The sequence below is a fragment of the Halichoeres trimaculatus genome, unplaced genomic scaffold (assembly GCF_033239565.1).
Source record: "Halichoeres trimaculatus isolate MK-OKI-2021-1 unplaced genomic scaffold, fHalTri1.1 fHalTri1_scaffold_22, whole genome shotgun sequence".
Lineage (NCBI taxonomy): Eukaryota > Metazoa > Chordata > Actinopteri > Labriformes > Labridae > Halichoeres > Halichoeres trimaculatus.
This window is the reverse complement of record NW_027437200.1, coordinates 2,822,732-2,841,869: the sequence shown is the minus strand read 5'-3', so window position 1 is coordinate 2,841,869 and position 19,138 is coordinate 2,822,732. Positions and strand designations below refer to the sequence as shown.

General features: G+C 43.4%; 1 protein-coding gene across 1 annotated transcript; it reads right to left on the bottom strand.

The window, feature by feature from the left end:
* Positions 1-38: 38 nt before the first annotated feature.
* On the bottom strand, positions 39-18,861 carry LOC141811323 (adenylate cyclase type 2). The gene is made up of 24 exons (XM_074699333.1): positions 18,730-18,861; positions 18,488-18,649; positions 16,474-16,623; positions 15,847-16,001; positions 15,552-15,663; positions 15,309-15,436; positions 14,315-14,473; positions 14,068-14,227; positions 13,446-13,628; positions 11,753-11,784; positions 11,579-11,632; positions 11,121-11,184; positions 10,939-11,036; positions 10,681-10,765; positions 10,339-10,476; positions 10,167-10,244; positions 6,946-7,121; positions 6,599-6,683; positions 6,345-6,503; positions 4,153-4,299; positions 3,962-4,069; positions 3,766-3,880; positions 3,424-3,548; positions 39-1,322 (listed from the first exon to the last, which is right to left on the bottom strand). The coding sequence occupies exons 2-24, from the start codon at positions 18,593-18,595 to the stop codon at positions 1,188-1,190; spliced, it is 2,754 nt and encodes a 917-aa protein (XP_074555434.1). The 5' UTR covers positions 18,596-18,649; positions 18,730-18,861; the 3' UTR covers positions 39-1,187.
* Positions 18,862-19,138: the final 277 nt, after the last annotated feature.

Below are 19,138 nucleotides of genomic sequence, written 5' to 3'. Positions count from 1 at the left end.
ATTAGTCCATAAATAGTAAATGGAATATTTCCCTTTATACACAAACTCTCTTCAGTTTACATTCAGACTTCATCCCACACAGAAATTAAAGAACGAGGACTCTGTCAGTATCAAAGAACCCCACTTATAGTTTATATAAATGTGCAACTTTAATCAGCATTTTCTGCCTCTTCATGGCAAAATACATCTTTATGCTCAGGTGCAAATACGTGTCAAAGCATCAAGTCTCAGTTTGGTCAGCAGTCGTACACAGAAACATTTTTTAACCGGAAACAAACCTCACTGACTGCAGCGGTGAGTGACACACAGACAGACATGCTGTGTGAAAACATGTAAATCTGTTTCCTTGTTTATCAAAAGGAGAAAGTTACTTCTCTTTAGTCTTTGTCTTCCCCAGGATTTCACAATGAAAAGCAAAAAAACAAAACAAAACAAAACAAAACAAAACAAAACAAAACAACAACAACCTTCTTCTGTTACAATCTGTTTTTCTTTTTCTTTTCTGTTTTCCAGGCTGTGAATCATCTCGTGACTTTTCAGACTTGTTTTCAAACCATATGGGAGATGAAGAACCAATCTGTCCCAAAGAGCTCCATTAAAGTAATTGTAGAAAAGCTATTTCTTCTTCTTCTTCTTTTATTTCTGTAACTAACATCAAACCAAGATCAGTGTAATCTAACTAAAATAAAATGCTCAACAGCTAGATAGATCCACTCCACATCTCTAATCTTTGGCAAACATAAAAAGGATCAGACTTTTTATTTAAATAAATTAGTTTATATTACACAGTGCATTTGTATCAAAAGAAAAGCATGATCTGAGTCATACTTTGTGAGTGTACCTATGTTTGTACCTATGTTAAAGTGAATGATGGGTAATGTAGTTTCACAGGATAAGCCTGTCACAGTACAGATACAGTCAGAGGGTCAGTTTGACATTTAAAGGTCCATGAGTAGAAAACCCTCTGCTGTCACCTACTGGTCTTCGTTGAACTGGGTTTCAGGATTTTATTTAGCGTCTCATCCCAAAGACGGAGGCAGTTCTGCTACATCCCATTAACAACATGGAGTCAGTGCAAAGGTAGATCATTTCTGAGTCTGAGGGGCACCGGTCGGAGCCATGTGGTGCTCCATCAGGGCAAACATCAACAGTTTGTCCGCAGGTTGGGTCTGAGGTGACATCTGAGGTCAGATCTGAGGAGATGTTGGGTCCGTGTTGACAAAGTATGTGGTGAGATCTCCTTTCCCCTTGACGTGGACGACTCCTCTGAGAGTGATGCTGAATCCCACGCTCTCCACCATCTGACTTGTCTCCTCTGTCACCTTTGGAGCAAAAGGAAAAGAGTTACAGAATGACAGAGGGAGGTCTCTCAATCACCTCATAAACACGATTAATCCACTCATTTGGATAATGTTGGGAGAGGATTGATCCTGAGTCACTTTGCTATACACTACAGTTACATTACACCCTCTGGTAGATTTCTAGAATCCTCCCCAGCTCCAGCCCTTGAATCTTCAGGAGTCTGCCCCTCAAAGAGAGTCAGGGATGGGTCAATATAAGTGGGACAAGTCAAGAGGCAGGACATCAAAAGACAGAGGCTACAGAGAGATGCTGCAGACAACATGATGGCAGACAGAGCAAAGATGACCTTTGCTATGATGTAAACAGACAGATGAAAAGAATTCTACACCATGTTTCTATCCATCCTTACTCTGCAGGGTTACTACAGGTTTCTCTTTAAATGAAACCCTCAGGGACAAGAGTATTATGGCATATCTCACTGAAATTATACTGTGATCTATCTTTCACCTGAACCTTGTCTCTCGTCTCTCAACTTTATCTTGTTATCGCAATTGCATTTTGTTTAATACCTGTATCTTGTATCTCATCTACTCTTTGTATCTGATCTTTTAGCCGTATCTTGTATCTCACCTGTATCTGGTCTCTCATCCGTTTCTTGTATCTTGTTTCTTAAATGTATCTTTTATTTTACATCTTGTTTTTCACCTTATACCATGTCTCCCACCTGCATTCTGCAACTTGTGTCTCACATAAATCTTGTACCTCACCTGCTTCTTGTCTCTTGTCACTCAACTGTACTTGTATTCTAACTGTATCTTGTCCTTTACCTGTAACTTGTACCAGGTCTCACCTGTATCTTGTATCTTACTTGTTTCTTGTATCTGGTCTCTAACCCATATCTTACATCTCCCCTGTATCCTGTCTCTTGTCTCTCACCTGTATCCTGTTTCTTGTCTCTCCCCTGTATCCTGTCTCTTGTCTCTCACATGTATTCTGTCTCTTGTCTGTCCCCTGTATCCTGCCTCTAACCTGTATCCTGTCTCTTGTGTCTCACCTATATCCTGTCTCTTGTCTCTCACCTGTATTCTGTCTCTTGTCTGTCCCCTGTATCCTGCCTCTAACCTGTATCCTGTCTCTTGTGTCTCACCTATATCCTGTCTCTTGTCTCTCACCTGTATTCTGTCTCTTCTCTCTCCCCTGTATCCTGCCTCTAACCTGTATCATGTCTCTTGTCCCTCGCCTGTCCCTCAACTGTATCCTGTTGCTTGTCTCTTAACTGTCTATTGTCTCTAACCTGTATCTTGTATCTTACTTGTTTCTTGAATCTTGTCTCTCACCTGTATCTTGCCTCTCACCTGTTTCCTGTGTCGCACCTGTCTATTGTCCCTGACCTGTATCTTGTCTCTTGTCTATCACCTGTATCTTGCCTCTCACCTGTATCTTGTCTCTCACCTGTCTACTGCCTCTAACCTGTATCCTTTTTTCCCTCACCTGTCTCCGACCTGTCACCTGTCTCTCACCCGTATCCTGTCCCTTGTCTCTTACCTGTCTCTTGTCTCTCACCTGTATCTTGTATCTTACTTGTTTTTTGTGTCTTGCCTGTATTTTGACTTTCCCGTATGCTGTCTCTTGCCTCACCTGTATCCTGTGTCACACCTGTTTATTGTCTTTCACCTGTAACGTCTCTTTTTCCCTCACCTGTATCCTGTGTCTCTTTGTATCCTGTCCCTCACCTGTCTCTTGTCTCTCAACTGTATCCTGTCTCTCACATGTCCATTGCCTCCTGTGTATTATGCTTCTTGTCACTCACCTGTCCCCCACCTGTATTCTGACCCTCCTGTGTCCTGTCTCTTGTCTCTTACCTGTATCTTGTAATTTACCTTTATCTTGTCTCTTACCTGTATCTTGTATTTTACCTATATCTTGTCTCTTACCTGTATTATGACCCTCCTGTATCCTGTGTCTTGTCTCACATGTATCTTGTCTCTTACCTGTATTCTGACTCTCCTGTATCCTGTGTCTTGTCTCACATGTATCTTGTCTCTTACCTGTATTCTGACCCTCCTGTATCCTGTCTCTTACCTGTATTCTGACCCTCCTGTATCCTGTGTCTTGTCTCACCTGTATCTTGTCCAGCACCCCGGTGCTGTCCATCCTGCTGGCCACGTTCACAGTGTTGCCCCAGATGTCGTACTGAGGTTTGTGAGCTCCGATCACTCCTGCGATCACGGGGCCATGATTTATTCCTGCAGATGAACCACAGTTAGCTTACTCTGTGTGTAAATTATCTTTCTATAAACAGAGTCACATCTCTGTGTGTTCAGGATGTTATTTGATGGAGGAATATCTGGACTATTTTTGTTTTTAATTTTTATCTTTGAAACTTTGACTGTATTACGTGCTCGTCACTGCTTCACAGCTCCTCCTACCACTCCTGCAGGTGTTTCAGTCAAACACACTCACCAATCCTCAGCTTGAAGCTGTTGAAAGAGTGTGTGTTGATGAGCTCCAGTTTGCGCATGAGAGCTGAGGCGAACTCCACCATGGAGCGGACGTGACTGTAGGACATCTCCACTTTCTGCAGGGGGAGCCAGAGGTCAAGTTAACCTGGAGCAGGGTGTGTGAAGTCTTCAACTTTGATAAATAAGACTTTTCAAACCTTTGTCTCATCCCCGTGAGGCGCCTGTCGGAGCCCTGCTGCAGCCATGTACGTGCTGCCGATGGTTTTGATCTTCTCCACGGTGCAGAATTTGGGCTTGGACAGGAGCTGAAGGCAGGGAGGAAGTACAGAGAGCACAGTCAGAGACAGAATGTTCCAGCTCAGTCATTATAATATCCTCTTCCTCTTACCTCGTCAAAGTCTGATATGATCTCATTGAGGAGGCGCAAACACTCCAGTCCGTCTTTGTTGGCGCTGCTCTCACTGTAAAACTCTTTAAACTGAGGCACCGAGGCGAACATCACACACACCGAGTCATAGGACTGACTGTACAGGTCCTGAAACAGCACCACAGAGAAGAGGAAACATTCACAGTATGCTCCTTCATTTATTCACCTGATGTGTAAAGAGTAGGTCACTTTACTATCATTCTACCTTGTTACCTTGATGTTTTTACTCTTTTGGCTATCTGTCAATGGTGTCGATTTGTTTTTAAAAGTGGGGAGGGACTTTAAAGTTGGTGCCAGACAGGCTGGTCTGAGTGTTTCATAAACTGCTGATCTACTGGGATTTTAACCAACAACCATCTCTAGGGTTTACAGAGAATGGTCCCAAAAAAAGAAAATATCCAGTGAGCAGCAGTTCTGTGGGCCAAAATGCCTTGTTTATGCCAGAGGTCAGGGGAGAATGGACAGACTGGTTGGAGCTGATAGAAAGGCAACAGTAACTCAAATAACCACTGGTTACAACCGAGGTCTGCAGAAGAGCATCTCTGAACACACAACACGTCCAACCTTGAGGCAGATGGGCTACAGCAGCAGAAGACCACACCAGGTGACCCTCCTGTCAGCTAAGAACAGGAAACTGAGGCTACAATTCACACAGCAACACCAAAACTGGACAATAGAAGATTGGAAAAACATTGCCTGGTCTGATGAGTAGGGATGGGTACCGAATTAGGTACTTTATAGGTAAGCTTGTATAGTGAAGAATAAATATGTCAAATTGAAAATAGATATACGTTTTATTTTTAAAGAAATTGATATTTTTACTACATGAACACAAAAAAGTACTAAAAATTGGTACCATTGAGTACCGGTACCAATTGCCAGGTACCGGGCATCTGTACCATATCCGTAAGGTTATATATTGGAGAATAAATGTGTCAAATTGAAAAAAAATACATGTTTTATTGTTAAAGATATTGATATTTTTACTACATAAACACAAATAAGTACCGAAAATTGGTACCGTTGGGTACCGGTACTGATTGCTAGGTACCGGGCATCGGTACCGTATCGCTTCAAATGTAAAAGGTACCCATCCCTACTGATGAGTCTGGACTTCTGCTCCACATTCAGATGGTAGGGTCAGAATTTGGCGTCAACAACATGAAAGCATGGATCCATCCTGCCTTGTATCAACGGTTCAGGCTGCTGCTGCTGGTGTAATGGTGTGGGGGATATTTTCTTGGCTCACTTTGGGCCCCTTAGTACCAAATGAGCATGGTTTAAAGTCCACAGCCTACCTGAGTATTGTTGCTGACCATGTCCATCCCTTTATGAGCACAGTGTACCCATCTTCTGATGGCTACTTCCAGCAGGATAACGCTCCATGTCATAAAGCTGGAATCATCTCAGACTGCTTTCTTCAACATGACAATGAGTTCCCTGAACTCTAATGTCCTCCACAGTCCCCAGATCTCAATCCAATAGAGCACCTTTGGGATGTGGTGGAATGGGAGATTCTCATCATGGATGTTCAGCCCACAAATCTGCAGCAACTGTGTGATGCTGTCATGTCAATATGGACCAAACTCTCTGAGGAATGTTTCCAGTACCTTGTTGAATCTATGTCACCAAGGATTAAGGCAGTTCTGAAGGCAAAAGGGGGTCCAACCCGGTGCTAGCAAGGTGTACCTAATAAAGTAGCCTGGTACCTGACAATCAGTATCAATAGTACCAATTTTCTGTATTTTTGTGTGTTTATGGTGCATTCTGAAGTGTCGAAACGAAAAATAGTTGGGGTAACAATGGCTTACATATGAAGGATTTGTGCGTGGTGGGGGCAAAAGACCTCTGAGAAAAAGTGTGGGAGGACACACCCCCCTGGTTCCCCCCTAAACTGACACCTATGCTTATTACATCTGTGTTCAGTTAAAAATGTTGGCCTTTCGGTTCTTTGTTCCTGTCTGTACAGAGATGAGCAGAGTGGGGGACAACATGCAGCTGATGGCAGTGTTCAGAAGTTGATCCTGTAGTCTCTGTACATGTAGCGTGCTGTTAAACTGTATGGTTAATCAGTAACTGGATGTTAATATGTGCTGACTAATAGCAGGGTTAGAAATCAACAACCCATCTTTACTCTGCCGTCCTTCGTTTACCTGGTTGCGGATAGTTTTTCCCATGAAGAAGGAGGCGACGTGGAGTGGCAGCACATTCTGCAAGAGGAGCTTGTTGACGTTCTCCATGGTCTCCATCTCCTCCCTCTCCGCCATGAAACAACACTCCAACAGGAAGTCCACACGGGAACCTAGCTCGTCCTGAGAAAGAGGAGAGAAAGAGGGGATATCAGATATCTGTCACACCATCACACACATCCGGTCTTTCAGGGACACTTCTGAAGTCAGACATGTACCTGTCGGGCCAGGATGAGGCACACGATGTAGAAGATGACCAGCCAGACTCCGGACATGATCTGAGGGTCTTTCAGCACCCCTGGTCTGCAAGAGAACACATCAACATCTCTTTAACTGATAAAATCCTGACCCGTTTCCCTTCAGCACTTCACTCCTCACTCAACAGTTTCTTGTATCCAGAGTAAACTGAGTGGGCCCCCTGCTGTGAAAAGCTCCTGAATAAAAGATGCTGATCTGATCCAGAGTGAGGCTGAAAGCAGGAACGTAACACCTGGACTCAGAGCACCCAGAGAGGACTAAAGAGAGCCATGAATGAATGTGGAGGACAGGCTTCTGCAGGACTCACTTGGTTTGGTTGTAGAGCAGGCCGATGAGGCAGTAGGACCTCGGGGCGAAAACGTAAAGGAAGAGTGCAAGGTAAACCACCACGGCCAGCGTGAGCAGCAGAGCCTTCACAGAGAGGCAGGTCCTGACGAAGACGATGACCCCCAGCATGGCCAGCAGGCAGCAGTACAGGTAGTACTGCACGTTTGGAGACCAGGAGGAAACATGGGGTTAACATGAGGTCTGTGTCATCAATGAAGCTGTGCTGGAGATTTAAATATTCAACATGTCAGGACATGACAGTACACTGGGCAACACCATGACAGACCGATCATCTTTGATTTATTCTCAGGCTGCTGTGTGTTACAGTGTAGCTTAGAGGAGGTGTAATCCTGCTGGATCTCTACTCCACCCTTTTCTCCATCATCTGATCGAAGTGTGTCTAAAAACATGTTAAGGTTCAGACCCATACGCTTGCCTCTCAAGGACCCTGGTTACTTTGGTACCTTTCCCAAGACACCGCCCGTTTGTTTTAACCTTTATCAGGAGAGGAACAGTGTAAAAGCTGGAAATGTAACAATGACAAAATGTAATATCCAAAATGTGACGAAGTCTTACATTTTGGGCAAAGAGTTGTTACATATAGTGTTTAATTACATTCTGAGTCTGTATTACATTTTGGGCTCTAACAGGGCTGCAGACCAGGATTGGACCAAGCCACGATGTAGGCCCCTATATGTGCATACGCTTTAACCACCACACTACGGACCAATCCCAATTCTACCCCTTAGACCTTGGTTTTGAACGTTTGTCTAGTGAAGTGGTGTCCCAATTCTCTGTAAGGTGAAGGTGAAGGGCTACACAGTCCTTGAAATGAAGACAAACTAGGACCAGGAACAGTATTTAAACTACCTAATGTACAAACATTTATCAAAGTTATATGTAAAAATTTCGCTCTGGAAATACTGTAAACAAACCAAATCATTTTAAATAAATGCTACTTATGGTCCAGTGTGACTTATATATGCTGTTTTGGTCTTCATGACACAGTTTCTGACCGATACAACTTCCAAAAAATGTATGATTATACTCCAGAGTAACTTATAGTCCAGAAAGTATGGTACTTAGTTTATTGCTAAAAAAATTACTGATGGAAATAAATATTTAAGAAGACAGTGTTTCTAACTAGATTTTTCAGCTTAGTTTTTATTTTTTCAACTAATCTTCAACCTTCACAACTCCCATTAAACGCAATGATAAACTCCTTCTCTTTTTACTTTGTTTTAATAGTATGCATATTTTCATATTTAAGGAGCACAACTGTTTCAGAGCTAAATACCTGATTTATGTAGTCTTTATTTTAGTGTGCTCAGGGGTCATTTACATTCAAAAAGGTTGTAAATTTAGTTCAAGTAAACTTTACCATGTTATCATCTGCTTTAATCATTCATTCATTCATTTTCTGAACCGCTTATCCTGTTCAGGGTTGTGAGTGTCTGGAGCCTATCCCAGCTGTCATTGGGCGAGAGGCGGGGTACACCCTGGACTGGTCGCCAGTCAATCACAGGGCTGACACAGACACAGACACAGACAACCATTCACGCACACACTCATACCTACGGACAATCTAGAGTGTTCAATGAACCTGGTGAGCATGTTTTTGGACTGTGGAAGGAAGCCGGAGGACCCGGGGAGAACATGCATACTCCACACAGAAAGGCCCACCGGCCAAGCTGGGAATCGAATCGGTGACCTTAGTACTGTGAGGCTTCAGCACTACCCGTTGCGCCACTGGGCACCCCCCACTTTGATCATATTGGACATAATTATCCAACAACAAACTTGTTGCTAGTGAAAACAGTGAGTGGCTAGTAACTCTGGGAAACCACTAGCCACAGTAGCTGGTGAGCAAAAACATTAATGTCAAACCCTGGGGAAGAGTAACAATTGGGATCAGCCCCATACCACTGACTGTATAAAACATGGACGTAGCCTCTGTGACGTCACCCATTTGTTCCTGAAACTGTGAAATGAAGCCAATCCACGGACGCAGCCACATTTACTATGACACTGGCAGTGTGTTTCCTTTTTAACAGCTACAGGGTGCCTGGCAGTCATGTGACCTAAGCCATGTCTCTGATTGGGCAATCAAACAATCCTAATAACTTCTAAACCACAGAGATAGAAAAAAATTCACTCACAGTACAGTGTGTGCCGATAGAGAAATGAACATTTCAGACCCAAAATGTTTTTTAAACCAGGCTGTAAATATGTTTTTAATGCTGTAAAAGTCTGTTTTTTGGTTTGGTGTACATGGTTTCTGGTCTTTCTCCAACTTGTCTCATGCAGCTTCTCAATGAACAGCAACTTTTAGCACTTCCACGTAGGCTTCAGTTCTACTGACCAGATGTTGCCCCTTGCCTTAAACCTGCTTCAGTGAAACAGCAGGTCAGGAAAACAGCACACCTTATCTGTTTTAAACAGTGTCTGAGAAGCTAAAAGGGAGCAGTAACAGGAACACTGATGGTTTGTCACAGTGATTAACCTAGAGAAGATGATTGCAGGGGCTGTGTCAAACCAGTTCACTAAACGTTTAATGAGCAGTTTCTGAAGCCATCAAAAGACATGTGATAAATAGAGGGATTATTTGTTTAGCAACAATGGTGGATGAGTACCACAACGTCTCCCAGGTTTGTGAAATAGCAGTGGATAGAAGAGATCATCAAGTGGACAGATATTTGGTGGACAGACGTTTTTAGTGGAGAAATCCAGCGTGTACCCAGAGAGCAATTTAAACACACAACTGTCACTCAATGCTCATGACTGCATTATCCGTGGACACTTACCAGACTGTGACAGACCAGGACGTAAACGTGTCAATAAATCAGAAACCCTCCCACACTAAAAAGAGCACACAGACTGATATCTGATATCCACTGATACTGTCGGCTGAGAGTCACCACTTAGCATGGTCGCTATTAACTCCAAAACACCGGTTGCTCTGTAACTGTCCAAACTTGACAGACGTTGTCTCTGTTGTATAGTATCATTTCTGACAGCTGTCCACAGAACAACCATACATTTTCACGCTGCTAACAGCTTGAATTTAGTGTTTAAAAACCACTAACTTGTCTGAATGACCGGAGCTAAAAGCTACTTCTGTGGTCAAGATGTGTGAGCATCTTTAGGATGACAGAGACTGATAATCCCTCTTTACAAAAACACAGAGATGGATAAACTCACAGGTCCAGTGTAGAGCTTCAGCTCCTCCAGCTCCGTCCTGTTCTCGATCACAGTGCAGTTCCGTCCTGGGAGGAAACACTGAAACACATGAAAGGAAACAAAAAGAAACTGAGAAATGTTTGAGTTAATAACTGAAGAAAAAAAGAAGAAGATGGAGACGAGGAGAACTCACAAAGTTCAGAATGGCCATGAGCAGCGTTATGAGCACACAGAGAGAGACCACAAAGAGCCGCAGTGCCGCCTTGCTGGAGACGCCACGGGACAGCCCTGATACCCACTGAACGCCCACCGGCATCTTTGAACGCCATTTCTGAAACAAACACAGGTCCAAAAAAGCGTCATGGCAATGTATGTGGTCATTTAAACCATCACACCAAATATTGTTTTAAAATTAATGAAAACCAAACTGTTTTCAAAACTTACTCAAACTTCAACTGTTTGTTAAAATCTACAACCCATCTCAGTCACCCCCTGTACCTACACTTTACTATGAGCTCTGATCATGTCAGCTTACCTCCAAGTACCCAGTGAAACCGATGGACAGAAGCAGCACCAGCACAGGGAAGCTCACCCCGTAGGACACAGCCAGCTCAAAGTTCCTGAGAAAGAATGTAAAAATAATCACAGACACTGTTAACCACCGTTAACGGGAACATGGTGGAGAAAATCAGAACTTTTTACAGCAAAAGAACTGATTTCCTGTGATTTCAGGAAAATAACAACAAACACGTTTAACTAACAGGTTCCAGTGTGTGGCTGAGATTAGACTCACTTCTCAGACACCAGCATCTGAACAGCAAACAGAGTGACGAAAATCAAAGCCATGCAGCTCATGGACTGGTGTAAACCTGTGACCTCTGATAGACGGAACTGCAAGACAAACACAAAGAGAGATATTCAAGTTTCAACCAAAGTTTTCATGATCTGATCCTGCTTCTGTCCAAAGGAATATACCTTCCTCTCCAGGCTCAGGTCGTTGAACAGCAGAGTTAGACAGTTCAGCTTCTTTAGCCTCCTCCTGAACAAATCCACACAAACACAAACCAAATAAGAAACCACAGTACAAACAGATAAGGGACCATGTTAAACCACTTTAGTCTGCATTAGACACCCCATTAGAAACCACATTAGAAACTATGTTAAGACACATTAGCCTCCATTAGCCACAACTTTAAAAAACACATCTATAAACCACATTAGAACCTTGCAGAACCTATGTTGAATCCCATTAGCCTGAATTAGTGACTGCATTAGAATCTGTATTGGAAACAATATTAGAAACTACATGAGAAACCACATTAGAAACTATTCGGAACCATGTAAAACCACGTTAGCCCACAGTAGTATCAGACGGTCTCACTGCCGTGGGTTACTACTGGTAACTCAGAGAGAGAATAGGAAGACTGTCTTACCCTGCAGTGTCCAGTGTGTCCAAGGATCCTCTTGTTCCCTGATCAACCTCCAAACTAAACACAAACACATCAGACTTGAGTTCAACCACAGAGTAAAACACTCTGACCGGTATCAACAGGATTCATGGAGGGACAATGCTAACGTATTTCTTCAATGTTGTTCAGGAAACTTACCTGGACGAACTGCTGTGGCGAGGTGTTCTTACCTGAAACACACACACCAAGGTTATAATAGTTAACTAAAACGAAACTAAAAACAAAAACTGAAATTTAAAATACATTGCAGTTAACTCAAACTAATAAAAACTAGAAAAAAAAACAACAAAAATGATAAGTAAACTATAACTGTATCTTGTGTTCACAAAACTAACTGAAACTAACTAAAATGATAGACAAAATTTCCTTAGTTATAGTTTCTGACAATATTAACAACCTTTAGGATTTAAATTAATCCGACACATTGTCCCAAAATTTTGAGACAGTTTTCGGCAGTTGTCAGTGCTGTACGGCACCATCGTAGAGTCTATGGTGACGTACTGGGACGTGCTTGTTTACTGCACTGACTGGCTGTGCTCTGTGCTGCGACGAAACGTAGTGGAGCAATGAATCAGAGCATCTGTAATTGTTTCATTTCATGTGAGTCTGACTTTATTGTTACAGAGTCCAAGTTTCTAATTATTAAAGCTCATATTGTATTGTTTTACATAATTTCTGTTTATATTTGTTTATTTAAGTTTATATTATTTTCTTGTGTTGAAGGCAGCAGCCGACAGTTCAGTATCATGACTGAGCAGTGAGCACTATGTTGGACTTGAAATTAAACAGTATTACAAAATATTTACCCTGACCTTTTTGAATCCTGCACCTGGTTAATAAGGTATGAAAAACTAATACTTAACAAAAACTAAGCCTTGTTGCAAAAATCAAAACTAAATAAAAACTAGAATGCCCGCTCTAACACTAATTAAAACTAAACTGTAATGGAAAAAAAATGTCAAAACTGACTAAAACTAAACTATAATGACAAATCCAAAACTATTATAACCTTGACACACACACACACACACACACACACACACACACACACACACACACACACACACACACTGTCAGCAGTGTGAATGACATGAGGTGACCAGTTTCAAACACTTTAGAACGATCTGTTTGAGCTTGTAAGGAGAGAAATGTTGCAAACCTTCAGGGCCCGTATACATCTTCAGTCATTAAACAAACGGAACCATTAGTCTCAATGTTCTGTTATGGAACGGCCCGTTTAGCTGTATGCATAACTGCAAATAACCGTCCAGTTAACTTACTACACCATGAAAGAGACACAGGTGCAGATTATGTCATAATTAAGAGGAACCTTCTGGAAAACCCCATCAAACAAACTCCAACTGCGCATGTCTACCACTTATAAACAGCAATAAACCTGACAAGCGGTAGCAGTGTGGCTGCAAGATCAAGAGAAATATTTTTAGAGGAAGAAGTAGAGGCTTATTACAAGAACACACAAACAGCGGTTATCAGTGAGTCAATCAGGTAAACAAAGAGAAAGAGAAAGTTTGGCGATCTTGAACAGAGTAAATGTGTGTTGTGTTTCTGAGCACAGAAAACCTCAATAATAAAATCAGTAATATGAAAGCTGCTTTGAAGAACAAGCGCTGCAGCAATGCCCCAGTACCACGATGAATAACTCTTAAAGCAGTTTGTGAACTACAACATTTCACCACACACATCTTGAAGGACCCAGACGTATAAAAGCAAAGAGCCAATCAAACATGTTAAACTAGCGGCAGCGAGCCTCGCAGGTTTGAGACTTCGATTTCATGCAGCACAGAATGAAAACAGGAAGAGAAACACGTACAGCCGGCTGATAGGATCTGCTCATGATATTGGTGATGCTTCGGGGCAGTTTTCTCTTCTTGGTAGGCGTAGCTCCAGGGTTACTCAGGTCTGCAAAGGGGTGGATGGTCCTCCAGGACTGCAGGTACTGAGACATCCGGACTGACGCTCGCTGCCTGGGCTCCCCTGACGCCAAAATGTTGACCTAGAGTTGAGACAGAGATCTTTGATTCCTTGTTTCGCTTGACTTCAGGAGCTAAGATTCGTTTTTTTTTCTCTTTCATTCACTGGATGTCAACTTTCAGTCCAAATACTGTCACACCTGAAGTTATTAAAATGTTTTTTTCTCTTTGTGTTTTTAGCTGTTCTCCCCTGTCTTAGCCTTTAATAAGGTCACCCACTTCCTTCTCAATTGTAAACAAACACAGTCTGTATCTGCTAATGTGCTCAATTTAAATAATTAAAGTAAACTTATTTTTCTACACATAATTAGTTAAAGGAACATAGAGGATCCCGGACAAAGGCTGTTAATGAATGAAAACCAAAGGTGTCGTATAGCTGACCCCATCAGGAAGTCATCGTGTAATAAGCGGGCTCCAGAAACGCCCTCCTGTCTGCAGAGAAATGTGTGTTAACAATCTCACCACTTTAGGTCTTCTGGACATGCTGCGCTGCTTGTAGGGGTCAATCACCAGGTAGGTGTTTCTCCCCTTTAGAAGAGGATCCCGACTCCCCCCGTCCCCTTCCTCCACCTGGTACGCCCCGTCCAGGTGCTGCAGCGTCTCCTCTGTGATGTGGACTCTCCTTTTGAAAACAGAAGCAATCAGGATGTTTCCTCTGAACTCCTCCTGAAAATGAGTTTTCTGCTACGGCTGCCCCACTGGTTCTTACTCAGGTAGACCTCCAGACTCCATGTGGTTGGCCAGAGTGACGTCGTGTGACCACACGTCGTACTGCCACTTCTGTAAGCCAATCACACCGCAGAGCACGTTGCCCGTGTGGACTCCTACACGCATGCTGATCTCCACCCCCGTGGCCTCCCTCAGTTTACTACAGACAGACACACACACAGACAGACAGGCAGACAGGCAGACAGAGGGAAATGCAAAGAAACAGACAAGCAGAGACACACAAACAGACAGACAGGCAGACAGACACACGAACAGACAAACAGGCAGACAGGTAGATCCCCACAAAAACACAGACACACACAAACACACAGGTAAGCAGGCAGACAGATAGGCACACACAGAAAGGCAGGCAGGCAAGCAGACAGACAGGGAGAGAGACACAGACAGAGACATGGACAGGCAGACAGAGACACAGACAGGCAGACACACAGACAGAGACAGACAGACAAGCAGACAGGGACACAGATAAACAGACACAGACAGGCAGAGACACAGACAGGCAGACACCCAGACAGAGACACAGACAGGCAGACACACAGACAGAGACAGACAGACAGACAGACAGACAGACAGAGACACAGACAGGCAGAGACACAGACAGGCAGACACCCAGACAGAGACACAGACAGGCAGACACACAGACAGAGACACAGACAGGCAGAGACACAGACAGGCAGAGACACAGACAGGCAGACACACAGACAGAGACACAGAAAGGCAGAGACACAGACAGGCAGACACACAGGCAGACACACAGACAGGCAGACACACAGACAGAGACACAGACAGGCAGACACACAGACAGAGACAGAGACAGGCAGATAGACAGATAGTGAATTAAAAGTGGTTTTATCAGTGAGTTGTCCAGAGAACAGGATCAGAACATACAGATGTTCTCTGACTCTGACCCTGCAGAGCTTCTCATCCTGTAGCTGAAACAAACAGACCAAAGACTTTAGTTTGGTGAAACCCACCTGATGGCGGTGCACATGTCCAGACCCATCTGAACACAGTTTTTTGCATGGGAGGGGATGGGATCAGGCAGACCGGACACACAGTAGTAACAGTCTCCTAAGATCTTGATGCGGAGACATCCGTTTTTCTACAGACAGAGAGGAGAGACTCTGACTTTCCTCAGCGACACCTTTAACAAACCTTTAAGTGTTGTTCCTGAAGGACTCAAGCTTCATCTAGGACAGGTCTGCTGCATTTCTTACCTTGGCAATGTCGTCAAATCTGCCAAAAAGCTTGTTGAGCACAGCCACCAGCTCCTCTGGTGTGCAGGTACTTGCCAGCTTTGTGAAGCCCACAATGTCTGCATACAGGATGCTGTAGGAGACCAAACGCAAAGGTCAGTCATGTCTGAGACATGTGTCAGATGTGTGTGCTTCTGGGATGTTCTTTGTTCCTGGCTCTTTGTGCTTTGTTGTCAGAGGATAGCTGTATAAATGTTACAAAATGACACACAGACAGGAGCTAAAGGTCTCAGCAGTGCCCCAGAATAATGCTCACCTGACGTCTTTGTGTTGCCGGATGTAGAAGCTGTGGAAGTTGTGGAGGTTGGACTCATTCTGCTTATCGCTGCTCGGCTTGGAAAGCCTCTTTATCACCTCCGTTTTCAGCTCCATGGCGATGTAACGTGGCAACACTGACAGGAGGAGCTGCTCCTGTGGTGGAGGAAGCACAGGGACAACCAGAGGTTACAACTGGTGTGGAGATAACGGCGGTGATTTAGAATGTGAGTGATGAGACGTTGGTTCTTCACACAGAGGGCTCAGTCTGTTCAAAGAGGCTGTAAAAGGAGAGGCGGCCAACAAAAGGCTCTTTGAAGCCACGGCCTGTTGACTCTGTGAACCATGTTACACATATTTGTGTACCTGCGGTGAATATGGTCCACCTGGGTTTGTCTACCACTGCCTGGCATCAAGTGAATGATTAATCTATTGACCAAATGGACAGGAGAACACACAGCAACCAAAGCCAGGCGCTCCAGGTAGAGAGGCCTTTATGAGGAGGATTACACATAATGATTTTTAATTCAGAGCAGCTGAAGAGGCAGAGAAAAGGAGCTCCATCAGATTTCTACAGAGCTCAACGACCCAGAAGAAAGAAGGAGGACAGCTGAGGCTGTCATTTCACCTGCTGATACTTGCTGACTTCTTTCTGCGAGCGGATGGCGCTGAACTTTTCCCTCTTCTGATTGGATTTCCTGAGATCGTTCTCGGTCATCCACAGGTGGAAGATCCCCACGCAGTTCACACACACAAACAGCACGGCGTTGGCCACCAGCTGAGGGAGACAGGTGAGGTCATTAGGAGTCCATACGAGCCTCAGCAGAGCAGCTGACGCACCACATTCAGGTGTCCATTAATCAGTGACAGGCTGAAGAAAACTGGAGATCATTACTGACACAAAAGTCATCAAACTGAGGGACTCTGGGTCCTTTATGACCTGGTTCAAGACATGGTTCAAGACCGGGTTCAAGACCTGTTTAAGGACCTGGTTCAACACCTGGTTTAAGACCTGGTTCAAGACCTGGTTCAAGACCTGGTTTAAGACATGGTTCAAGACCGAGTTCAAGACCTTTTTTGGGACCTGGTTCAACACCTGATTTAAGACCTGGTTTAAAACCTTGTTCAAGACCTGATTTGAGACCTGGTTTAAGACCGGGTTCAAGACCTGGTTTCAGACCTGGTTCAATACCAAGTTCAAGACTTTGTTTAAAACGTGGTTCAAGGCCTGGTTTTATACTCAGTTCAATACCTGATATAAGACCTGGTTTAAGACCTGTTCAAGACCTGGTTTAAGACCTGGTTCAAGACCAGGTTCAAGACCTGGTTAAATTCCTGGTTCAAGAATGGGTTTAAGACTTGATTTAAAAGCCGATTTAAGACCTATTTGAAGACCTGGTGCAAGACCCGGTTAAATATCTGGTTCAAGACCTGGATTAAGACCTAGTGAAAAGAAAAACTGGTTCAAGACCTGGTTCAAGTCCTGATTCGAAACCTAGTTTAAGACCTGGTTCAAGACCAAATTTAAGACCTGATTTAAGACCTGGTTAAAAACCTGGTTAAGACCTGGCTCAAGACCTGGTTAGATACCTGGCTCAAGACCTGGTTTAAGATCTGGTTTATGAGGGGTTAGATCCATTAGTCACAAACAACAAAACAGGGTGTCCATTTACCACTCGAACATCACATCACACACTTACTCAGTCACTAATTTACTTATATACTCATTCACTTATTTTCTCATTCACTTATTCACTCATTCATTTATTCACTCATATATTTATTCACAACTCTTTTATGTACTCTTTCATTTACTCATTAATTCACTAATTCACTTTCACACCCATTCACTTATTCTCACATTTACTCTTAGTTATTCACATATTCACTCATTAACTAATACACTTCATACATCATTCATCTCATTCACTTATTTATCTATGCACTCATTCCTTTGTTCATGCATTCACTTATTAAATCATTCAAATATTTACTCATTCACTAATTCACATATTGACTTTAATCACTCATTCACTAATTTACTACTTCACTCTTCTATTTATTGACTAATTCACTCTTTTACTCCTTTACTTATTTACTTGTTTCTCATTCACCAATTCACTTATTAACTCGGAAACTCATTCACTTATCCACTCATTTACTTAATCATTTTTACACTTTTTTACCCTTTCACTCATTTGTTCATCTGCTTATTTACTCATTTACCCATCTTTGATTTTTTTATTCACTCAGTCATTTATTCACTCATTCACAGTGGAGAGACTGTGTCTGAAGGCTCCACTTCGGACACAGTTTAGGTTGAAGTGTCTCTCAGTAAAACCCATGACCCTGTAGACCTGGTCCTGAAGTCCTGAGGTCTAACTGGTCCACTGAGCTGGAACCTGCCCACAGAGCGGCCGCTCTATTTGAATGTGATCACTGTTTTGTGGCATGTGATGTCTTTGCATAGGAAAATCATTTGCAAATGCTGACCTTCCCTTTCTTTGAAATTATACCCTGTGGTGAAACTCATTTTCCACTGTGACCGAACAAGCTGAAGTGTTGAGGGAGGGATATTAAACGTCATCCTCTGAGCAGAGCGCAGCCAGCCTCACATCTCCTCTATTCACAGGAATCTTTACCTGTACAGCCAGGTCTGGAGTCTCTGGCTTTGTGACAGGGACGTAAACACTGATGATGATTATGTGTGACACGCTGGTTCCAATCCCAACCATGAGAGCCCAGGCCATGGAGAGGGGAAGGACTGTGTACACGCTCAGAGAGAGGAAGAGGAAAAACGCCACCTGGCCAGAGAAGGAACGGGGTCACAACACAGGAAGACTACAACCATTCAGGTCTCACCTTTGGTGTTGTGATGTCTCACCTGTTCCCATGCAGTCACGGGTCCCGCTGTGAAGATGAAGACGATGGCAGTGACGTAAAGAGTCCCCCACACAAACAGGGCCAGGGCTCCTCCACAGCGCCTCACTGTGGCGAGCCAGGGCAGGCAGACAAGTAGGATGGCGCTCAGACAGAGAACCACACACAGGACGGACAGAGCTCCTGCGTGAACGTCCACATCCTGTGCAGAGATGAGCAGAAATCTGGGATTAGTGGATCAACCATGGATAAAGGTGTAAAAAAAAAAAAAAATACAACTTAAAAAAGAAAAATCAGTTCGGATTGAGTTCGCTGATTAGATTATTTTAAACTAACACAGAGATGGAAAAGAAAAAAAAATGAATCAGAGCTTTACTTGTGTGCTCTGATGTTATCCAGGACTCTCAGCGTTA